Source organism: Triticum urartu, chromosome 4 (genome assembly GCF_003073215.2).
Source record: "Triticum urartu cultivar G1812 chromosome 4, Tu2.1, whole genome shotgun sequence".
Classification (NCBI taxonomy): Eukaryota; Viridiplantae; Streptophyta; class Magnoliopsida; order Poales; family Poaceae; genus Triticum; species Triticum urartu.
Genome location: NC_053025.1, coordinates 251,670,627 through 251,686,956, shown reverse-complemented (window position 1 = coordinate 251,686,956; position 16,330 = coordinate 251,670,627). Strand labels below are relative to the sequence as shown.

The 16,330-nt window shown below is 42.1% G+C and overlaps 1 protein-coding gene across 5 annotated transcripts in view; it reads right to left on the bottom strand.

Moving 5' to 3' along the window:
• The window catches only part of LOC125551410 (1-phosphatidylinositol-3-phosphate 5-kinase FAB1B-like), a 37,550-nt gene extending 21,946 nt beyond the window's left edge, over positions 1-15,604 (bottom strand). For 2 of the 5 annotated variants that reach the window (XM_048714636.1, XM_048714640.1), the window contains exons 1-9: positions 15,165-15,604; positions 8,784-9,446; positions 7,771-8,511; positions 7,389-7,542; positions 6,964-7,308; positions 5,619-6,587; positions 5,187-5,518; positions 4,936-5,059; positions 4,619-4,774 (exon numbers count right to left, since the gene is read on the bottom strand). In XM_048714636.1, the coding sequence (XP_048570593.1) occupies positions 4,619-4,774; positions 4,936-5,059; positions 5,187-5,518; positions 5,619-6,587; positions 6,964-7,308; positions 7,389-7,542; positions 7,771-8,511; positions 8,784-9,391 (3,429 nt within the window). In that variant the 5' untranslated portion in view covers positions 9,392-9,446; positions 15,165-15,604. Of the gene's footprint in view, positions 1-4,618; positions 4,775-4,935; positions 5,060-5,186; positions 5,519-5,618; positions 6,588-6,963; positions 7,309-7,388; positions 7,543-7,770; positions 8,512-8,783; positions 9,447-14,983; positions 15,071-15,164 lie in introns of all 5 variants that reach the window. The other 3 variants (XM_048714638.1, XM_048714637.1, XM_048714639.1) reach the window with 3 other exon arrangements.
• Between the last annotated feature and the right edge of the window lie 726 nt (positions 15,605-16,330).

Below are 16,330 nucleotides of genomic sequence, written 5' to 3'. Positions count from 1 at the left end.
CAGAAGACAAGCTGCACGGATGCGTTCAATGTTCAATGATGTGCTATGGAAGATGGTGCCGGATGATGAACTACAATCCAAGATAAGTAAATTGGCTGATGATTATGAGCTCACGGAGGGTGAATGTTTCACCAAGCAAATGGCAATTAAAGACCGCGAGAAAAAGAGCCCTCGTAAGTATCTATGAGAATGCAGCTTGTAGCTTATCTTCTTGACTCTATGTTTCAACTTCTACTTGCTTGTTTCAACTCCTACTTGCTGATTTTTGTAGTACTTTGGTGGAATGCATATGGTGGCCTTGCTTATGACCTCCAATCTTTTGCAAATCGGATCATTAGTCTATGTTGTTCATCGTCTGGCTGTGAGCGCAATTGGAGTGCATTTTCTCATGTAAGTATCTAGCAATTGGATGGTTTGATAGATAATTGCAGGCTATAGTAGCTTCTCACAAAAGGATTTGCTTGCAGATCCATACCAAAGGAAGAAACCGTTTGGAGTATAAGAGATTGAACAAGCTAGCATATGTCTCATACAACCGGCAAATGACAACTAGGTTTGAAAAGTTACGCGAGCAAGGTTCCAAAGGAAAGAGGGCTAATGCACTTATCCTAGAAGAATTTCAATGGAATAATGAATGGGTTGATGTTACTGCTGAATTGGTTCATCAAAATGACGCTATGGACGATGACAATCCACTACTTTGGTCCCATGTTGATGAGGCCGTTGGCGCGACCGATGGTCTAAGTGGACGCCATCTTCCAAGGAGGGCTCGTGGTGATTTCAGTGAGTCTAGTTCTCCCGCTGGCTCTAATATCTTTTACACTCGAAGGACAAGTGTGGTTGTCCATGATGAAGACTTGCGGGCTGAATTGGAAGCTGAAGATATTGATAGTGACATGGAGGCCAATGGTGAAGACAATGATGGCCCTACACGAGCGAATGATATAGACCCTAATTTTCAGCTGGATATAGATCTAGATTGATTTGAGGGCTAAGGCTACAAGATTTCTTTTGCTGGACTGGACTTGTTGCTTGTGGTGTTGTTGAACCTTTCTTTTGTAATTCAGACTTTGACGTTGGACTACTTGTTGAACCTTATGTTGGTCTTGTCAAGTTGTCACACTAAGGTGTTCTCCTATGGATTATGGAGTTCTGAACTTGTTTTTCATGCTAGTGCTGTTGTGCTGGACTGTTGTTTGATAGTGCATATTTGATTGGTTTTATCTTTTGTAGACTATTGTTGCTGGTTTGTGGAGAAGCAGAGGCCCTGGCCATTGGATATTGCAATTGGCACAGCCTCAGGTTCTTCATCCACTTCCCATGCATTCATTTGTATTGTATCCTGTACTTGTATACTTATATAGTGTAATACTACATACTACTACTAGGTATTATTAGTTATGTACTGTAAGTTCAGTGCTACTGTACCATGTCGACTAGTCTCGCACTAGTCTAGACTAGTCCATGAGTCTCAACCTTGGAACGACTCGTCGACTCTTCGACTCGTAAACGTTGAGCACAAGAGGGTATAGTTCAATGTTGTTGTTCATACAACAGAAGGTATATTAGATTGCATACATGCTGATTTGTGGGGACCTTCCCGTAAACCCTCGCTCACGAAAAGTGTGGCCTTATTTTCTGAAAAATAAATATGATGTGTTTGATGCCTTTATGGATTGGAAAGTTATGGTAGAAAGGCAAACTGAGAGGAAGGTAAAAATACTTCGTACTGACAATGGTATGGAATTCTGTTCAAAAGCTTTTAACAGTTATTGCAGAAACTTGGCATCGTCAGGCACCACACCGTCCTGTACACTCAACTGAATGGTGTGGCTGAGCGCATGAACAGAACCGTCATCTCCAGGGCTCGCTGCATGTTGTCCAATGCTCGCATGGGCAAACGTTTTTGGGCTGAAGCCGCCTCCACCGCCTGGTACCTCATCAACAGGTCACAATCTATTCCACTTAATAAGAAAACTCCCGTTGAGGCATGGTCTGGTACACCACCGGAGACGAAACTTGGTGGTAAGCCTCTTCTCCCCCCCCTGTCTCTCAGTTCTTCCCCTTTGCTTTCGACGATCTATGTTCATGTTATTACTGTTTATAAATATCTTCCGTTGTAATCTTAACTTTTCCGTTGTTCTATGCTGTAGTCGACAAGGAGGCCTACCTGTGATGCATGTGCAGTTGAAGATATTTGCAGGCCAGCCTATGATGTCAGGTTGGAGGCCTACCTATGATGTCAGGTGGTTGTACACGGAAATTTTGTGGGATAGTTTGCAGATTGGGAGTTTATGTTTTTCTTCATTAACTTTAAAGATTGTTGTAGTTAAAACATGAGATGGAAGCCTCAGATTGAATACTGTGAGCTATGTTACAAATTAATAGTAGTGGTTATCTTCTACATCAGCCTCTGTTCAAATAGTCTATTTTGTATGTTTGTTCAGGGAAGTTGATTATCCTCGCATACAACTACCCTCCACTCAGAAAGCCTCAGATTGAATACAGAGCTATGTTGCCAAAGATTAGAATGCATTATTTCCATAGAAGTAGGATTATTTGATCCTATTCTGAAATATATTTTTAATGATTATATTTGGATGGGCACGATGTGGTGCAGGTTCCGCCGATTCTGGAAACACATGGCTGAATGGAATCCAACAGAACCAATGCTGCAGCTATAGCATCCTATATTTAGTGATACATGTTCAATTCGGTGATAACAGCTATTATCATCCTATATATTCTTTCACTTGCATGGTTCCCTTCCATTGATGTTGTAGCTGGTACTTGCCAGTCTCTATGGAGTATAGGTACAAGTGGACTAAGTGAGAAGAGTATATGATTGTAGGTTGCAACTTGCTAATTATGCGGCCGTGTTCATGTGTGCGTGTCATTATTAGCTAACATCTCTTCTTTTTTCTCATAGTTGCATTACTGGAAGGTGGATCAGGGTGCACTGTTGAAGATTTTGATTGGCCCGAGAGAAATCAGGACATTGCGACAGACAACCTTTTGCTTACTGACCTCAAAAATATTTGAAGCATAAGTTTCTAACTACAAAAACGATCTCATAACCTTGCCTGTGACATTGCACCTATGATGAGGAGTACGTCAAATTTTACAATATATAATTTGTGGTAGTAGAATTACATTTAGTACTGAATATTTGATTGATGTTCCTTATTCCGTATGGAGCGAAGTCTACAACCTTTATATCTAAAGCAGTTTAACTTTGATACTAGGCAATGGGTATGCTGAGCTTTGCCACTTTCTGAAGTGCGTTGAAATAGGAGTTCCAGTTCTTGATTTTCAGGAAACTGAAGAGGAGCGTTTGAGGAAAGAGGAGAGGGAGACACGGGAAGCAAAGAAGGGGAGAAGGGACAGGGAAAAGGAGAAGTTGCTCAAGAAGAATACTAGAAATGCCTTACCAGTAGGAATTTCGTTGCGATGTTCTCATGGATTATTGGATGACAGTCTTCCTCTTGATTGTTTTGTTTTAGGTAAGTTCATGATCACATGAAAAATATGTGATGGATACATGGAGTTCTGTGGGTAACCTGAATTATTGTGCCTTTTTCAGATTTTTGTTTGGAATTAATATTCAGTACAACCATTGCCAAAGTATACTGATCAACAGATCAGCTTCTAAATCATTCGTCCTTAGTCAATGCTTTGTATGACGGGTTCAGTAAGATGATGGCATGCGATTAATATCTTGTTGTTCAGGAGGTTTTGACCATTTGAAAAATATTGTTTTCTTGCCAATGAAGATTTGCATGTTTGTACGCCTACTTTGTAGTAAGTTGCCATATTCAGATTAATTGTTTGACCACCAGGGGCGTGAACTGCTAAAAGATAGTGATGATCCCTGAGTCTATTATAAGTATAATTTTAGTTTGATGTCTTTTTTATTGATTTTTCTTTATGATAATCATTGAGAAATAAAGAAACAATGTGGCATATCAAATATTACCATACTACCAGATATATCTATTATATTTAGTCATTTCCTTTTTGGGTAGACATGTGTTATGTTTCTTAACATTATTTTATTTGGACTTAATTTGAACATGCAAAGTGGGGACTTGGATGTCTGTCCACCCTAATTTGACTCTGAAGTTTCGATTTGGATATTTGTATTTCCATCGGGACTTACAATACATTCATCAAGCTACGTGAAAAACTAAGCGAACTTATAACATGACTACAAAAGAATGCTAATAAGTGATCCCTAGGTAGTAGCTCCGTATGTTACGTATAAATGGGTTGATCTTTCATCTTATTTGCACCTTCGTCATTTGTCCATGTCATTTATTTTGCCTCCACATGAGAAACATTATTATTGGAGATATATCATGTATATGGATGAAAAACTATGTAAATATCAAATCGTATTTTGATAATTATTTGATAACAAGTGAGACGTGCGTCGCATGTGCAAGCTTACTAGTGTGGTATAGTTCAAGCCATCTGTCCATGCCGTTGGAGCTGTCTATAGTGGTGTGACTTTTCCATGTGTTGAAATTACAATTAAGCTCTATTTTAATGGATATGTTACAAGAATGTGGTATCAAAAAGCAGCCCACCTGAGTTAAAAAAAAAAAAGGCAGCGCACCTCAAATTCTAACTTTTCCTTCCGAAACATGCTTTCAAGTTCAGCAATGTAATTGGTACATTCCACATTGAGAGAACTGCAGTGAGCCTTTTTCTCGGAGATCAGGTGTAAAGTACGTGATACTTCATCAAACAGAACCTTTGCCCGGTCAATAACCTGTCAAATTTGATCAAATGTTAGCCATTGAGCTGAAAACCAAACAGTTCTATGATAGCAAACTATTAAAAATGAAGAAATAACTTTAACATGTTTGACGAAGGCAGAAACAGACGCATTTTTTATGCAAACCAAGCCTACTATTGCTATACGGTACACACCTCGTTTACTTCTTTCTGTATCCAGTCCAAAGGCTGGTGAGTAAAATAAAGTTTATGAGGTGGTACATGGACTGAATGAACATTAATAGGTGCATATCGGAAGCAAGCCACCATTTTTCCGAACCTATATAGAGAAGCAGATTATCAGAAACCAAGATATCCAATCTGTTATAATTTATGGTGTCTACTCACTATGGAAGTAAACTGAGATTAATCCAGTTTGGAAAGGCAATCATCTGAACACAGCTTACCCATAGAACCGAAGGCAGTCCCTATGGAGAGAATGGCCACAACTGGCTACCCTACTTGCAGCTGCATGATTTGAGAAGCTAAGCTCCAAAAATTTACCAAGTGACAAACCCCAAGCAGCATCAGACATGACAATCCTATGAGTAGCTGGTGGAAATCCATCACTCCAGGGGCACTTTAGACACCTGTGCCACATCCAAATTTTTCCATCCCGTTCTCCTGGCAAAACAACATCTGCAAGTTTTCTAACTGATATTGTTAGACTCCCCTGGCGATGAGTGTAGCAATGGACATGAGCTTCAGGTGGCTTATCACAGGATCGGCACTGATAGCCCTGTATAAATCATTGTAACTACTGTGAGACATGTGAAGATTAGAAACGAATAAGTTAATGAAATTACACATACAGGAAATGAAAAGGAAAGGGAGAAAACCTTATCAAACAGGTAGTCACGCAAAAACCTTCCTAGAGGCTTGTCAAAGTTACCATAATACTTGATGCGTAACAACTGGGAACGCTCACAAATAGATCTTTTCCATACACAACGTATGGACAAAGAGACTAAGATGCTCTGATGGTCAGAAGGCACAATTTCCGTCTTATTTGATGTGACATCATGTCCTTGACTGGTTTCTTGATTTTGCATTGCAGGACTAGACATTGGTTGCACTACCAACAAATTATTAGCATTGACGATTCTCACATTAGGCAAAGCATTTGAACCCTCTAATGGCTCCTTGAGATTAGAATAATTACTAATATTTGTGCTGACTGCAGACGTGCTCTGATGATGGTTTGTGTTGATTGAATCTGCTCTCACTGCCTTACCATCTGAACTGGTTGAATAATCAGCATGGTAATCACCAGAATACACACACTTTTTTTCTACAGTAGAATATATATGTGAAGGATCCGTGGGTACATCATGCGTAGTGATTGAAGACATGGATACAGAATCTGCAGTTGCAGTCACCTTCTCTAATTTATCACCATTACTGCTGTTAAAGCTACAACCACTGGTACACAATGGTCCAAAAGAATGAGAGTTGGCCTTTTGAGAAGTAAGGCAATCACTGTCTACTGGTGGTTCAACCACAGCTGCTCCACCTGGGTCAGTTGATAAAACAATGTCTGTGTCCAGGTGCTCAAAACTATCAGTTGCCTGTTGGCTGTTGGAAATATTAATTGTGAAACCTGGCACCGTTGAAATAGAGTTGTCTACAGTAGATCGCTTATGTGGTAAGGTTACAGTCAGTGGAGACCTCAAGGGATCTGGCAGAGTGGCACCTTCATCTGCAAGGAAAGATGTTTCTAAGGCCAAGTGATATGCTGCAAATATGCCATACTGGACCACATGCTTAATTTTCTTTAGCTCATCCATGCTACCACCTTTCAACAGAACCTGCAGGTCACATAGGGTAAAATGATATTTTCAGGAAGATATTATCTTTCAATGTTTCATGCAGACAAACTGGAGGATGACAGGAAAAAAAATGTACAGATATTTTATGTATCTTGCTGAAAAATAAAAATAAAATGCTCTGAAAGCCACCATCTCAAATAGGATGATCTTTTTTAGAGAAAAAAATGTTAATGTTGTGACACTACTTGGTTTGCAATACACAAGCAATGGTGATAAGCAAACAAGTTATTGTTACGACTTATGATCACCCTAATCCTAAGTAGCACTATGTCTCTTTCTGTAAATAAAATAGTAAATGCACTTTTGGAGCTCAAGTGTCCAAGAAAAAATAACAGGAAGTAGTTATATCACTTACAGTGCAACCTAATGGCTTTGCGCATCCTTCAAAAAACATCATGTTCTTCAGCATTTTCTTAGTCTTATTACCCGAAGTCACGGAATGTTCAATATGTTTGTCTACATGAAACAACTCACAATAACCAAGTTTCTGAGACGGCAAGAGATCAATGGAAGGAACTATCTGAGCACCTGTGCAACGAGCTATACGCTGCAAGAGGGATTGCTTAATATTTAAAACTAGTGATATGTTCTTTTCTAGAAGCAAATCTTGAGCATAGCGAGAAACAGTATTCTCGACCAAAAGTAGGTTAGGTTTTTGAGCTACAATCTTCGCGACCGCCATTTTAAGGTGATCTGTTTCCTGTATATCATAGAAAAATACATGTAAGGCCAATGCAAGCTTAAGATTGCATAACAAGAAGCATGAAAAGATTCATGAACCTGCTGGAGCAATGTGTCAATACTTGACAGCTGATTCGTAACTCGATGATACTCAAGAGCTCCAGCAAGTAGAAGAAGGCGAGGTTTTTCTATTCTGGAAGTCATGCGCCTATGTGCGACATTCTTCTTACAGACTACTCCTTTCACAACAGTGCTGAAAGAAAATGGAGACATGTTTCAGATAATATTCAAACTGTTATGTCTCGATGTAGCATCAAAGTCAACACTGTCCAATGCTAATTGACGGGATGAACAGGATCACCATTTATTGAATGTAGACCCCATAAGGGGGGAAATATTTACAGATAGAGCTTCATGAAGTGTCAACCAGGATCTCAATTGTAGCTAGTTCAGTCTAATGTATAAACAAGAGATATCTCACCTTTCACTGCGGTGTCCACTTGCTAAACACTTAACTTTGACATATCCACCAGGATCCATGCCACCACCTTGGCTAGTGTCTGGTCTGAGGAAGTTTGCAGCTTCCCATGATACCGAAGTAACAATCTCCAACCAACCCATGTCATCACCTTCCTCTAGTGTGATATTCTCCACCTGCAACAACTGAGAAATCAAAGCCCTGAAATGTCCGTCAACAACATTCTTCATTACTTTCTTGTGTTCTTCAGTTGAGCGGTCTCTACTTCGAAATTCTCCACTACCGAAGCTACTTGATGATTGAAGGTAACACCGTCCACCATCAGATACAGGCTCATCATCGTCATCGTCGTCATCAAACAAATCAGTTTCTAGCTCATCTTCTTTATCTTCTGGTTCTGGAGGAATCCAAAAATAATCATTCTTCTCAAAATCCACTGAATTTGTATCAGCAGTTTCCAGAGCATAAATGGACGATGCAGCCCCGCAGTCTGAACTATTATCAAGTTCTTGTTCATCCTCCACTTTGGTGACTGGCAATGTACCAGGGAATCCATGGTCAACAGCACAAGCTGATAACTCTTTTGGAAGTACATTTACTTCAATGGTCTTTGATATTGTTGTATTGTACGATGCATTGAACTCATCAAACTCAACTGAGCGGAAGTATTGGTTATTATGCTGTTCACGTTGCACCTGCCTGTCAGAGAAGTAAGCACCAAACTCTTCATCTTCGTCGTCACTCCTGAAGAAGAATGTGACATCACATGATGAGGCAGGAGTTTTTCAAGCAACATAACTTGTTAATTAGTCAAGTACCACACAAGAAAATCAATACAGTTTCATCTTTAAATCTTAAGTAAACTAATTGTATTCCTTTTCTGAAGCTACACTCATGGTAATTAAGAAAAACATAGTGCATAATATGATATAGCAGGGTATTTAAGGAAAACAAACAATACTACACTACAATTTAACTGGGTAATGTTATAAGATACGAGATCTTATTCAGAATACCTGTTTGTGTAATAGCCAAACTGCATCAAGGTAGAGTCATCTCTGTTTGAAATAGTGGACATACTTATCTCAGGCACATGGCTATCTTGCATACTGAGGGAAACTTTGTCTTGGGAAAATTTGGGAGGGGGGGGGCCAATGTTGGGAGCACGAGCCACATGCTGATAATTTCCAGTAGAGTAAGATGCAGCTGGTGTGCTAACACTATTAATGGTGATAGATGACTTTGTACTGAACAGGCTCGCCTCAGACAGGGAAGGACTGAGCACCGGCAGTATCTGTTTGACAGCAGCAATTTGCTCTTGCTCCCATTGCTTAAAGCAAAAGTTGCAGACGCGAATCCTGTCCCCCTCATCATCGCTTTTATCAGGGCCGCTTGGAACTGGGACGGAATTCCCTGTGCACTTACCACAGAATATGCGCCCACAACGACGACAATGGTGCCTGCGGTTGAATATGGTGAATTGTGCATCACAGTCATAACACACTCGGCAACTGTGATCAGGCATCCAGAAGTCCCTCGAGACATTGTCTGGTTTCGACCGTCGAGGCAGCCATGATGTCAAAAGCTTAACTACATCAGCAAAAGTTTTATCCGAGGCCTCCATGGGTGGCTGCAATGGTACCACCTTGAAGAAATCCTCATAGTTGCATCCTCATCTGCTGCAAAATAATAAATGTAATCAGAAATGCACTCAATATGACATAATCCCTGACAATGAAAAGAGTTTTGCTCAAGAACGCATGCAATCAAACTATTTGAACTTGGTGGTAAAAAAATTGAAAATATTATAATTTTTGTTAGGTAGTGCATATAAAGTGCAATAGAAATTGGTCGTCAAAAAGTCATGTTTTGTATAACATGTAGATAATGCTGCAACGACACATCCAATCCTGTAGAGAGTGAGTTCATTCATGTATTGGTTAAGTCTGGCTGTAATGTCTATTTATTGTGGGAGTCCAGACGCAGTGTATGATGAGGAACAATAGATGAGAGATAAAGGAAAAAAACACATGCCAAATCTGTTTGGCTACTTCTAGAGTTCTAGATGCTTCCACTCCAGTGTAGTATTTCTTTTCTTTTCTTTTCTACCCTACCTACTGTCTTCTAGAGTCTTCTAGTTGTGAGTAGCTATGAGTAGAATGGTGGAACTTAAATAATGTTTTCTAGAGTATTCTAGCTATAAGTAGAAGTATGTGAAGACTTCCCAAAGCCCTATAAATAGAGGTCCTCACCTCTACTTTGTACACAGACTATGCACCCACTACCTATAATAGAACTGGTTGTTCTCATCTAAGATCTTGGAGTAGATCTTGTGCCCTAGGAGTTCTGGATTGAACTCTTGCTGCCCTATCGGCCTATATTCATCTCTAGAGCGATATCTAACACAGCACGTTGAAGCTGTTCCTTCAACACTTGTGCTGTACACATTGTAGCAGCAAGGTGGAGTTGCTCCTCCACAACCTTTGTGCTGCTTCAGATGGCATTAGAGCCTCGTTGACCCATACTAGTTCTTGCTGTCCTCTTCGAGAGCAAGCTGCAGCAAGCAATGGAGCAATTGGAGAAGAGGATGGGTGCTGCAGAACAACAAATCAAAGAGCTGCGTGAAGATCTTAATCGGAGATTTGACCAGCTGGTTGAGATGATAAGAAAGGGTGTTCCCCCTGCTACCAATGAAGGAGATTCATCTAAAGAAGAAGATGTTCATCAAAGAAGAAGGAGAGGTAATCTTGGAGCAAGACCGCCACAACAACGTGTTGTTCAACGTGCTTCAAGAAGGCCAATTTATGTTGAAACCTCTGAAGGTGAAGAATATGATGAAGCCCTTGAAGAAGCTGATCACTATGCATATCGGAGAGTACCCAGCCCTACATATGCAAGGGATACATACATGGTGAAAGCTGAGATCCCAACTTTTAATGGAAATGTTGATATTGAAGGGTGCCTAGATTGGTTATATGAAGTGGAGACTTTCTTTGAGGTCATGGAGGTTTCGGAAGATCGTAGAGTCCCTTTGGTCGCATACAAGCTGAAAGGAGGAGCCGGTGCCTGGTCGTCGCGTTCAAGAATAGCGCAGGCTGAGAGGAGAACCTTGTGTGAGAACTTGGCGGCAAATGAAAAGTCTCTTGAAAGGGAGATTTTTGCCCGCTGATTATGACCAGATCCTATTTATCCAATTTCAAAATTGTGCTCAAGGAAATAGGACTGTTTCAGATTATACGGAGGGGTTTCTAAGGCTACAAGTGAGGTGCAACCTTGCTGAAACTGAAGATCAACAAGTTGCAAGGTACATCAATGGTCTCAATGATGCTATTCAAGATCAATTGATGCTGCAACAAATCTGGTCCGTTGATCAAGCACAAGCTCTAGCCTTAAGGGCCGAGAGGTTTGTGAGGACAATAAAGGCAACTAAGGCTCCATATCCTCCATATCCTCATACCAAAGGCTTGTCTAGGAGTCGGCCTAATAGAGTGGAAGAAAAGACCGCTCCACCAAAGGCAAAACGACCCATCCAGAAGCAAACTAGAGGCAAGGGTAAGTCCAATGAAGGCCCGAAATGTTTTAAATGTGGCGAAGAGGGACACATATCCAGCAGTTGCCCACTAAGGAAATTTGTTAACACAACTACCCATGATGGTGAAGGCGATGAGGAAGAATACGAATATGAAGATGTAGAGGGACAAGAGGTTTGTCAAGAAGGTGAAGAGGTGGTATGTGTGATTCAGCGTCTCCTATGTTCCACACCACAACCTGACGACACACAACGGAAGAAAATATTTGAGAGCAAATGCACAGTGAATGGCAAGGTATGCAAGTTAGTGATTGATAGTTGCAGCTGCGAGAATTTTATCTCCCAGAAGTTGGTGAGCCATTTAAAGCTTGATACTCATGATCATCCAAACCCCTACACTATTGGGTGGATCAAGAAAGGATTGAATATGAGGATCACCAAACAATGCAACCTTCCACTTTCCTTGGGCAAGCATTATCGCTCAAATGTGTTGTGTGACGTAGTTGATATGGACGCTAGCCATGTTCTTCTTGGGAGACCTTGGCAACTTGATGTGGATACTACACACAAGGGCAAGGAAAACTCTTAACTCTTTCACTTGGAACAAGAGAAAGATCATTATCTTACCAAACAAAACCGAAGGTAATACCTCTAAGGAGGAAGGGAAAACTATGTTAACTATCTCCCATACCTCTCATGAGTTTATGGAAGGCTTGAAGGAGGCAGATTTGTGTGTTGCACTTGTTGTACAACGAGAAGAGCACCCGACTGTTGAAATTCCAGCAAAGGTACGTGGTTTATTGGCAGAATTTTAGAACATACTTGGAGAGCCACAAGGCTTGCCACCGATGAGAGGAATTCAACATAGAATTGACTTAATTCCGGGAGCAAGTCTTCCTAATCTTCCAGACTATCGAATGAGCCCAAAGGAGCATGATATACTGAAGGAGAAAGTGGAGGAATTGCTGCAAAAGGGGCACATTCGAGAAAGTATTAGCCCATGTGCTGTACCAGCCCTACTCGCGCCAAAGAAAGATGGATCTTGGTGCATGTGTACGGACGGTAGAGCCATTAACAAGATCACCGCAAGGTATAGATTCCCGATTCCCCGTCTGGATGATATGTTGGATCAGCTTAGTGGAGCAAGAGTGTTCACAAAGCTAGATTTAAGAAGCGGATATCATCAAATCCGTATCAGACCCAGGAATGGAAAACCGCCTTCAAGACAAAGGAAGGGTTGTTTGAATGGCTAGTCATGCCATTTGGACTCTCAAATGCACCAAGTACCTTTATGTGCTTAATGAATCAAGTCCTTCGACCCTTCTTGTCCCACTTTGTTGTGGTCTATTTCGATGACATCTTGATCTACAGCAAGGATGAGGATGAACACTTTGATCACATTCGGAAGGTGCTAGAAGTACTAAGGGAAAATGAGCTCTACGTCAACTTGAAGAAATGTGTTTTCCTGCAAACACAACTTCTTTTCCTAGGATTCGTCATAACATGTGACGGTATTCGTGTTGATGATTCTAAGGTTGAAGCAATCCGAGAATGGCCAACTCCGAAGACCATTTCTGAGGTAAGAGAAATGCTCTATGACGATAACTCGAGGGCGAGTTCCAAACAACCAGGGGAGAATGATGAGGAACAATAGATGAGAGAAAAAGATGAAAAACACATGCCAAATCTGTTTGGCTACTTCTAGAGTTCTAGATGCTTCCACTCCAGTGTAGTATTTCTTTCCTTTTCTACCCTGCCTACTGTCTTCTAGAGTCTTCTAGTTGTGAGTAGCTATGAGTAGAATGGTGGAACTTAAATAATGTTTTCTAGAGTATTCTAGCTATAAGTAGAAGTATGTGAAGGCTTCCCAAAGCCCTATAAATAGAGGTCCTCACCTCTACTTTGTACCCAGACTATGCACCCACTACCTATAATAGAACTGGTTGTTCTTATCTAAGATCTTGGAGTAGATCTTGTGCCCTAGGAGTTCTGGATTGAACTTTTGCTGCCCTATTGGCCTACATTCATCTCTAGAGCGATATCTAACACAGCACGTTGAAGCTGTTCCTTCAGCACTTGTGTTGTACACATTGTAGCAGCATGGTGGAGTTACTCCTCCACAACCTTTGTGCTGCTTCAGTGTAGCGCCAACACTTATTCTAGACACTTTATCTAAGCCTATTTTCTATTAAATTAATAAAATGAATCCAGGCTTGCCCTAAGAAAGATCTTGCAGGGAGAACTATCTAAGAGCATTTACAGCCAAACCTAGCAAAATCCGCCCCCCAAACGTCCACGGATGCGCCCGGGCGCGTCCGCGGACAATGACCGGTCAGCACTCATTTTTGGTCCATTGCAACCACATACCTCAAACTTCACTCCTCAAATGCATACTACATCAAGCAACACACAAAAGCTACGTAAATACATGCTACAAAGATAAGCCTAGCCCACTCATCGTCGGAGATGTACACGACGTCCATGCCAGCAGTGCCGAACGAACCTGCCACCTAGCGGATCGCCGCCTCCCGCGACGGCTCTGGCTCCTTGTCAGACTCCATGTCCACGAAGATTGCGTCCACCTCCGCCCATTGGTCGCGTATGTAGCGGCGGTTTGCCTCCACCTCCGCCTCCGAGCGGATGGAGTCTAGGATGACCTCAAACTCGCTTGGTCATGCCGAATCCGGCTTGGGCAACCGAAAGCGCCAGCTCTGCCTCTTCCTCCTCCATCATCGCATCCAACGCCAACGCCTGCTCCTCCTCCTCCTCCTCCTCCTCCTCCTCATGCTTCAGAGAGTCCAAAGGCAGGCCGGCTGCAAACCGAGCAGCGCGTCGTGCTTGTATCTACGAAGGCGCTCTAGAATGAGCAAAGCGTAGGTGGTTATCCACTGTCGGGCCAAAGCTACGGATGGCGAGCTGCGAGCGGATGGGTGTGTGGCGACACGGAGGGGAGGGAAATGGGATGCGGCTAGGGTTGGGGGTCGCTGTCCGGCTTAAATAGCCGGACTTGAGCCATCGGGCGGCGCGCTGGGGCCGCGCCACGCGGCGCCATAAATGTGTCCTCACCGCCCTCATCGAAAATCGAAGGAGATGCCCGTCGGACCGATGGGTTTTGGGGTGTTTCCGCATGGGTCCCTGCAGTCAGTCCGACGAATCGAACGCGCCCGGCCGCACTCGGGCCTCCCCATATCCGCCCCAGATATGGGCTGGATATGAGGAGTGCTGGTCAGCCCAGCCATATGGGGCAGGTATGGGGTTTTTGGACCAATCAGTGACCGGGCCGTCCGCCCGGGCGTAAAGAAGGGGTTGGGGGAGTCCGGCTGTAGATGCTCTAACAGAAATGTTCTATTAAAACTAAATTATAATGTGTGCCTTGTCCACAATATAGTACGGACACCCACCACCAAAAAATGATTGCATTTGTAATGCAAAAAGATTTTTTTCACAATGGACAAAATAGCAGGAGCATGACAAACTAAAACTGCTGTAAGTTATCGTATGGTTAACATGGTATTTTACCTCCAGTTTTATAATTCATTACTAAGTTGTCTAAACATACATGCGCTAGTCCACGGGCATACAAGGAATCAATAATACATACAGAGCACAACAGTATAAGCACCTAGAAAGAATCCACAGGTTTCAGTATACAGTATTTAATCTAATTTGTTCAGATATGGCACTAACAATCTAGGGCATCATGCCTCGCTGCACTTAGGCTGTGTTTGGCATTGCGGTACATTAGCCTAATCCTGTTTCCCCACCGGCTTTTGCCTATTTTAGAGCAACCACAAGTTCAGCCTTAATTTAACCCAAAAAATTATGCAAGTGAGATACTGAATCAATAATACTGCCGGGGGGGCTATACCTCATCAAGACTACAAAACTGATCAGAACTAGCACCACCAGGGCCGTGGCAAAAATTGCATCGGAATCCGCAGAAGGGCCTCCAAGAGAACCAAGATCAATCAGGTGCCGCCTACGAGAAAACAAAGTACGATATCACCACAATATGTCGCGACCCGCGCCCATGTTGCGTTGAGGCAGCGGGGCCGAGGCGGCAGCGCTGCTCGCGCCGGGCATTGGCGCCGGCGACGCCGGGGCCACACGGCACGAGACGGCGCACCGCGCGATGCAAACGGGAACCCGTTTAGCTGCGGTGCCGTGTAAAGGGCGGTGCCAGAATCCGATCGGGATGGGGCCAGAAGATCGATCTTTTGGTTGAATCCGCGGAGGAGAGGAAGAGAGACGAACGGGAAGAGAGAGAGAAGGTGGGGAGAGAGTTAATTTCTATTTCTATATTTTCTGTAATATTTCTTCAATTTTGTGGTTTTGTTTTTCGCATGTGGGGCGTGAGAGAGAGAGGGGGGAGGTGGGGCGAAGGTGGGGCATGTGGGGCTCCTTGCGAGTTGCGAATCTGTAGCGCTGGCTTTCCTTCCCGGGCACCCCTATTTCTCGCTTCTGGCGGAGCCCAGACGGGCCGGCCCAGCCGCGCGGGAGCCACGGCCTGTTTTTTTTTCGGTTTTCTGTTCTCGTTTTTTGATTTATTTTTGTACTTTTATTTATACTTCAAATATTATATATATATATATTAAAAAACTCTTCAAAAGACATTTGAAATAATTGTTGAACAAATATTTAAAAAATGTTGAATAAGTATTGAAAAATGTTGAACAGTATTTAAGAAATGTTGAACAACTATTTGGAAAATGTTGAATAAGTATTAAAAATATTTAATAAGTATTTGAAAATGTTGAATGAGTATTTAAAAATGTTGAACAAGTATTTAAAAATTGTTGAAAAACAATTTGAAAAATGTTGAATAAGTATTAAAATGTTGAACGAGTATTTGAAGAAAATGTTGGATAAGTATTAAAATAATTTGAACGAGTATTCGAAAATGGTGAATCTCTACTCTTGTAAAAAACAGAGTTGGTGATGATGGTGTGCCTGCCATCCTGCAATATAGGCCGTCCGATTTATATCTGACGGATAGAAAGGAAACTATGGCAATTTTGCAAAAAGATACCCACA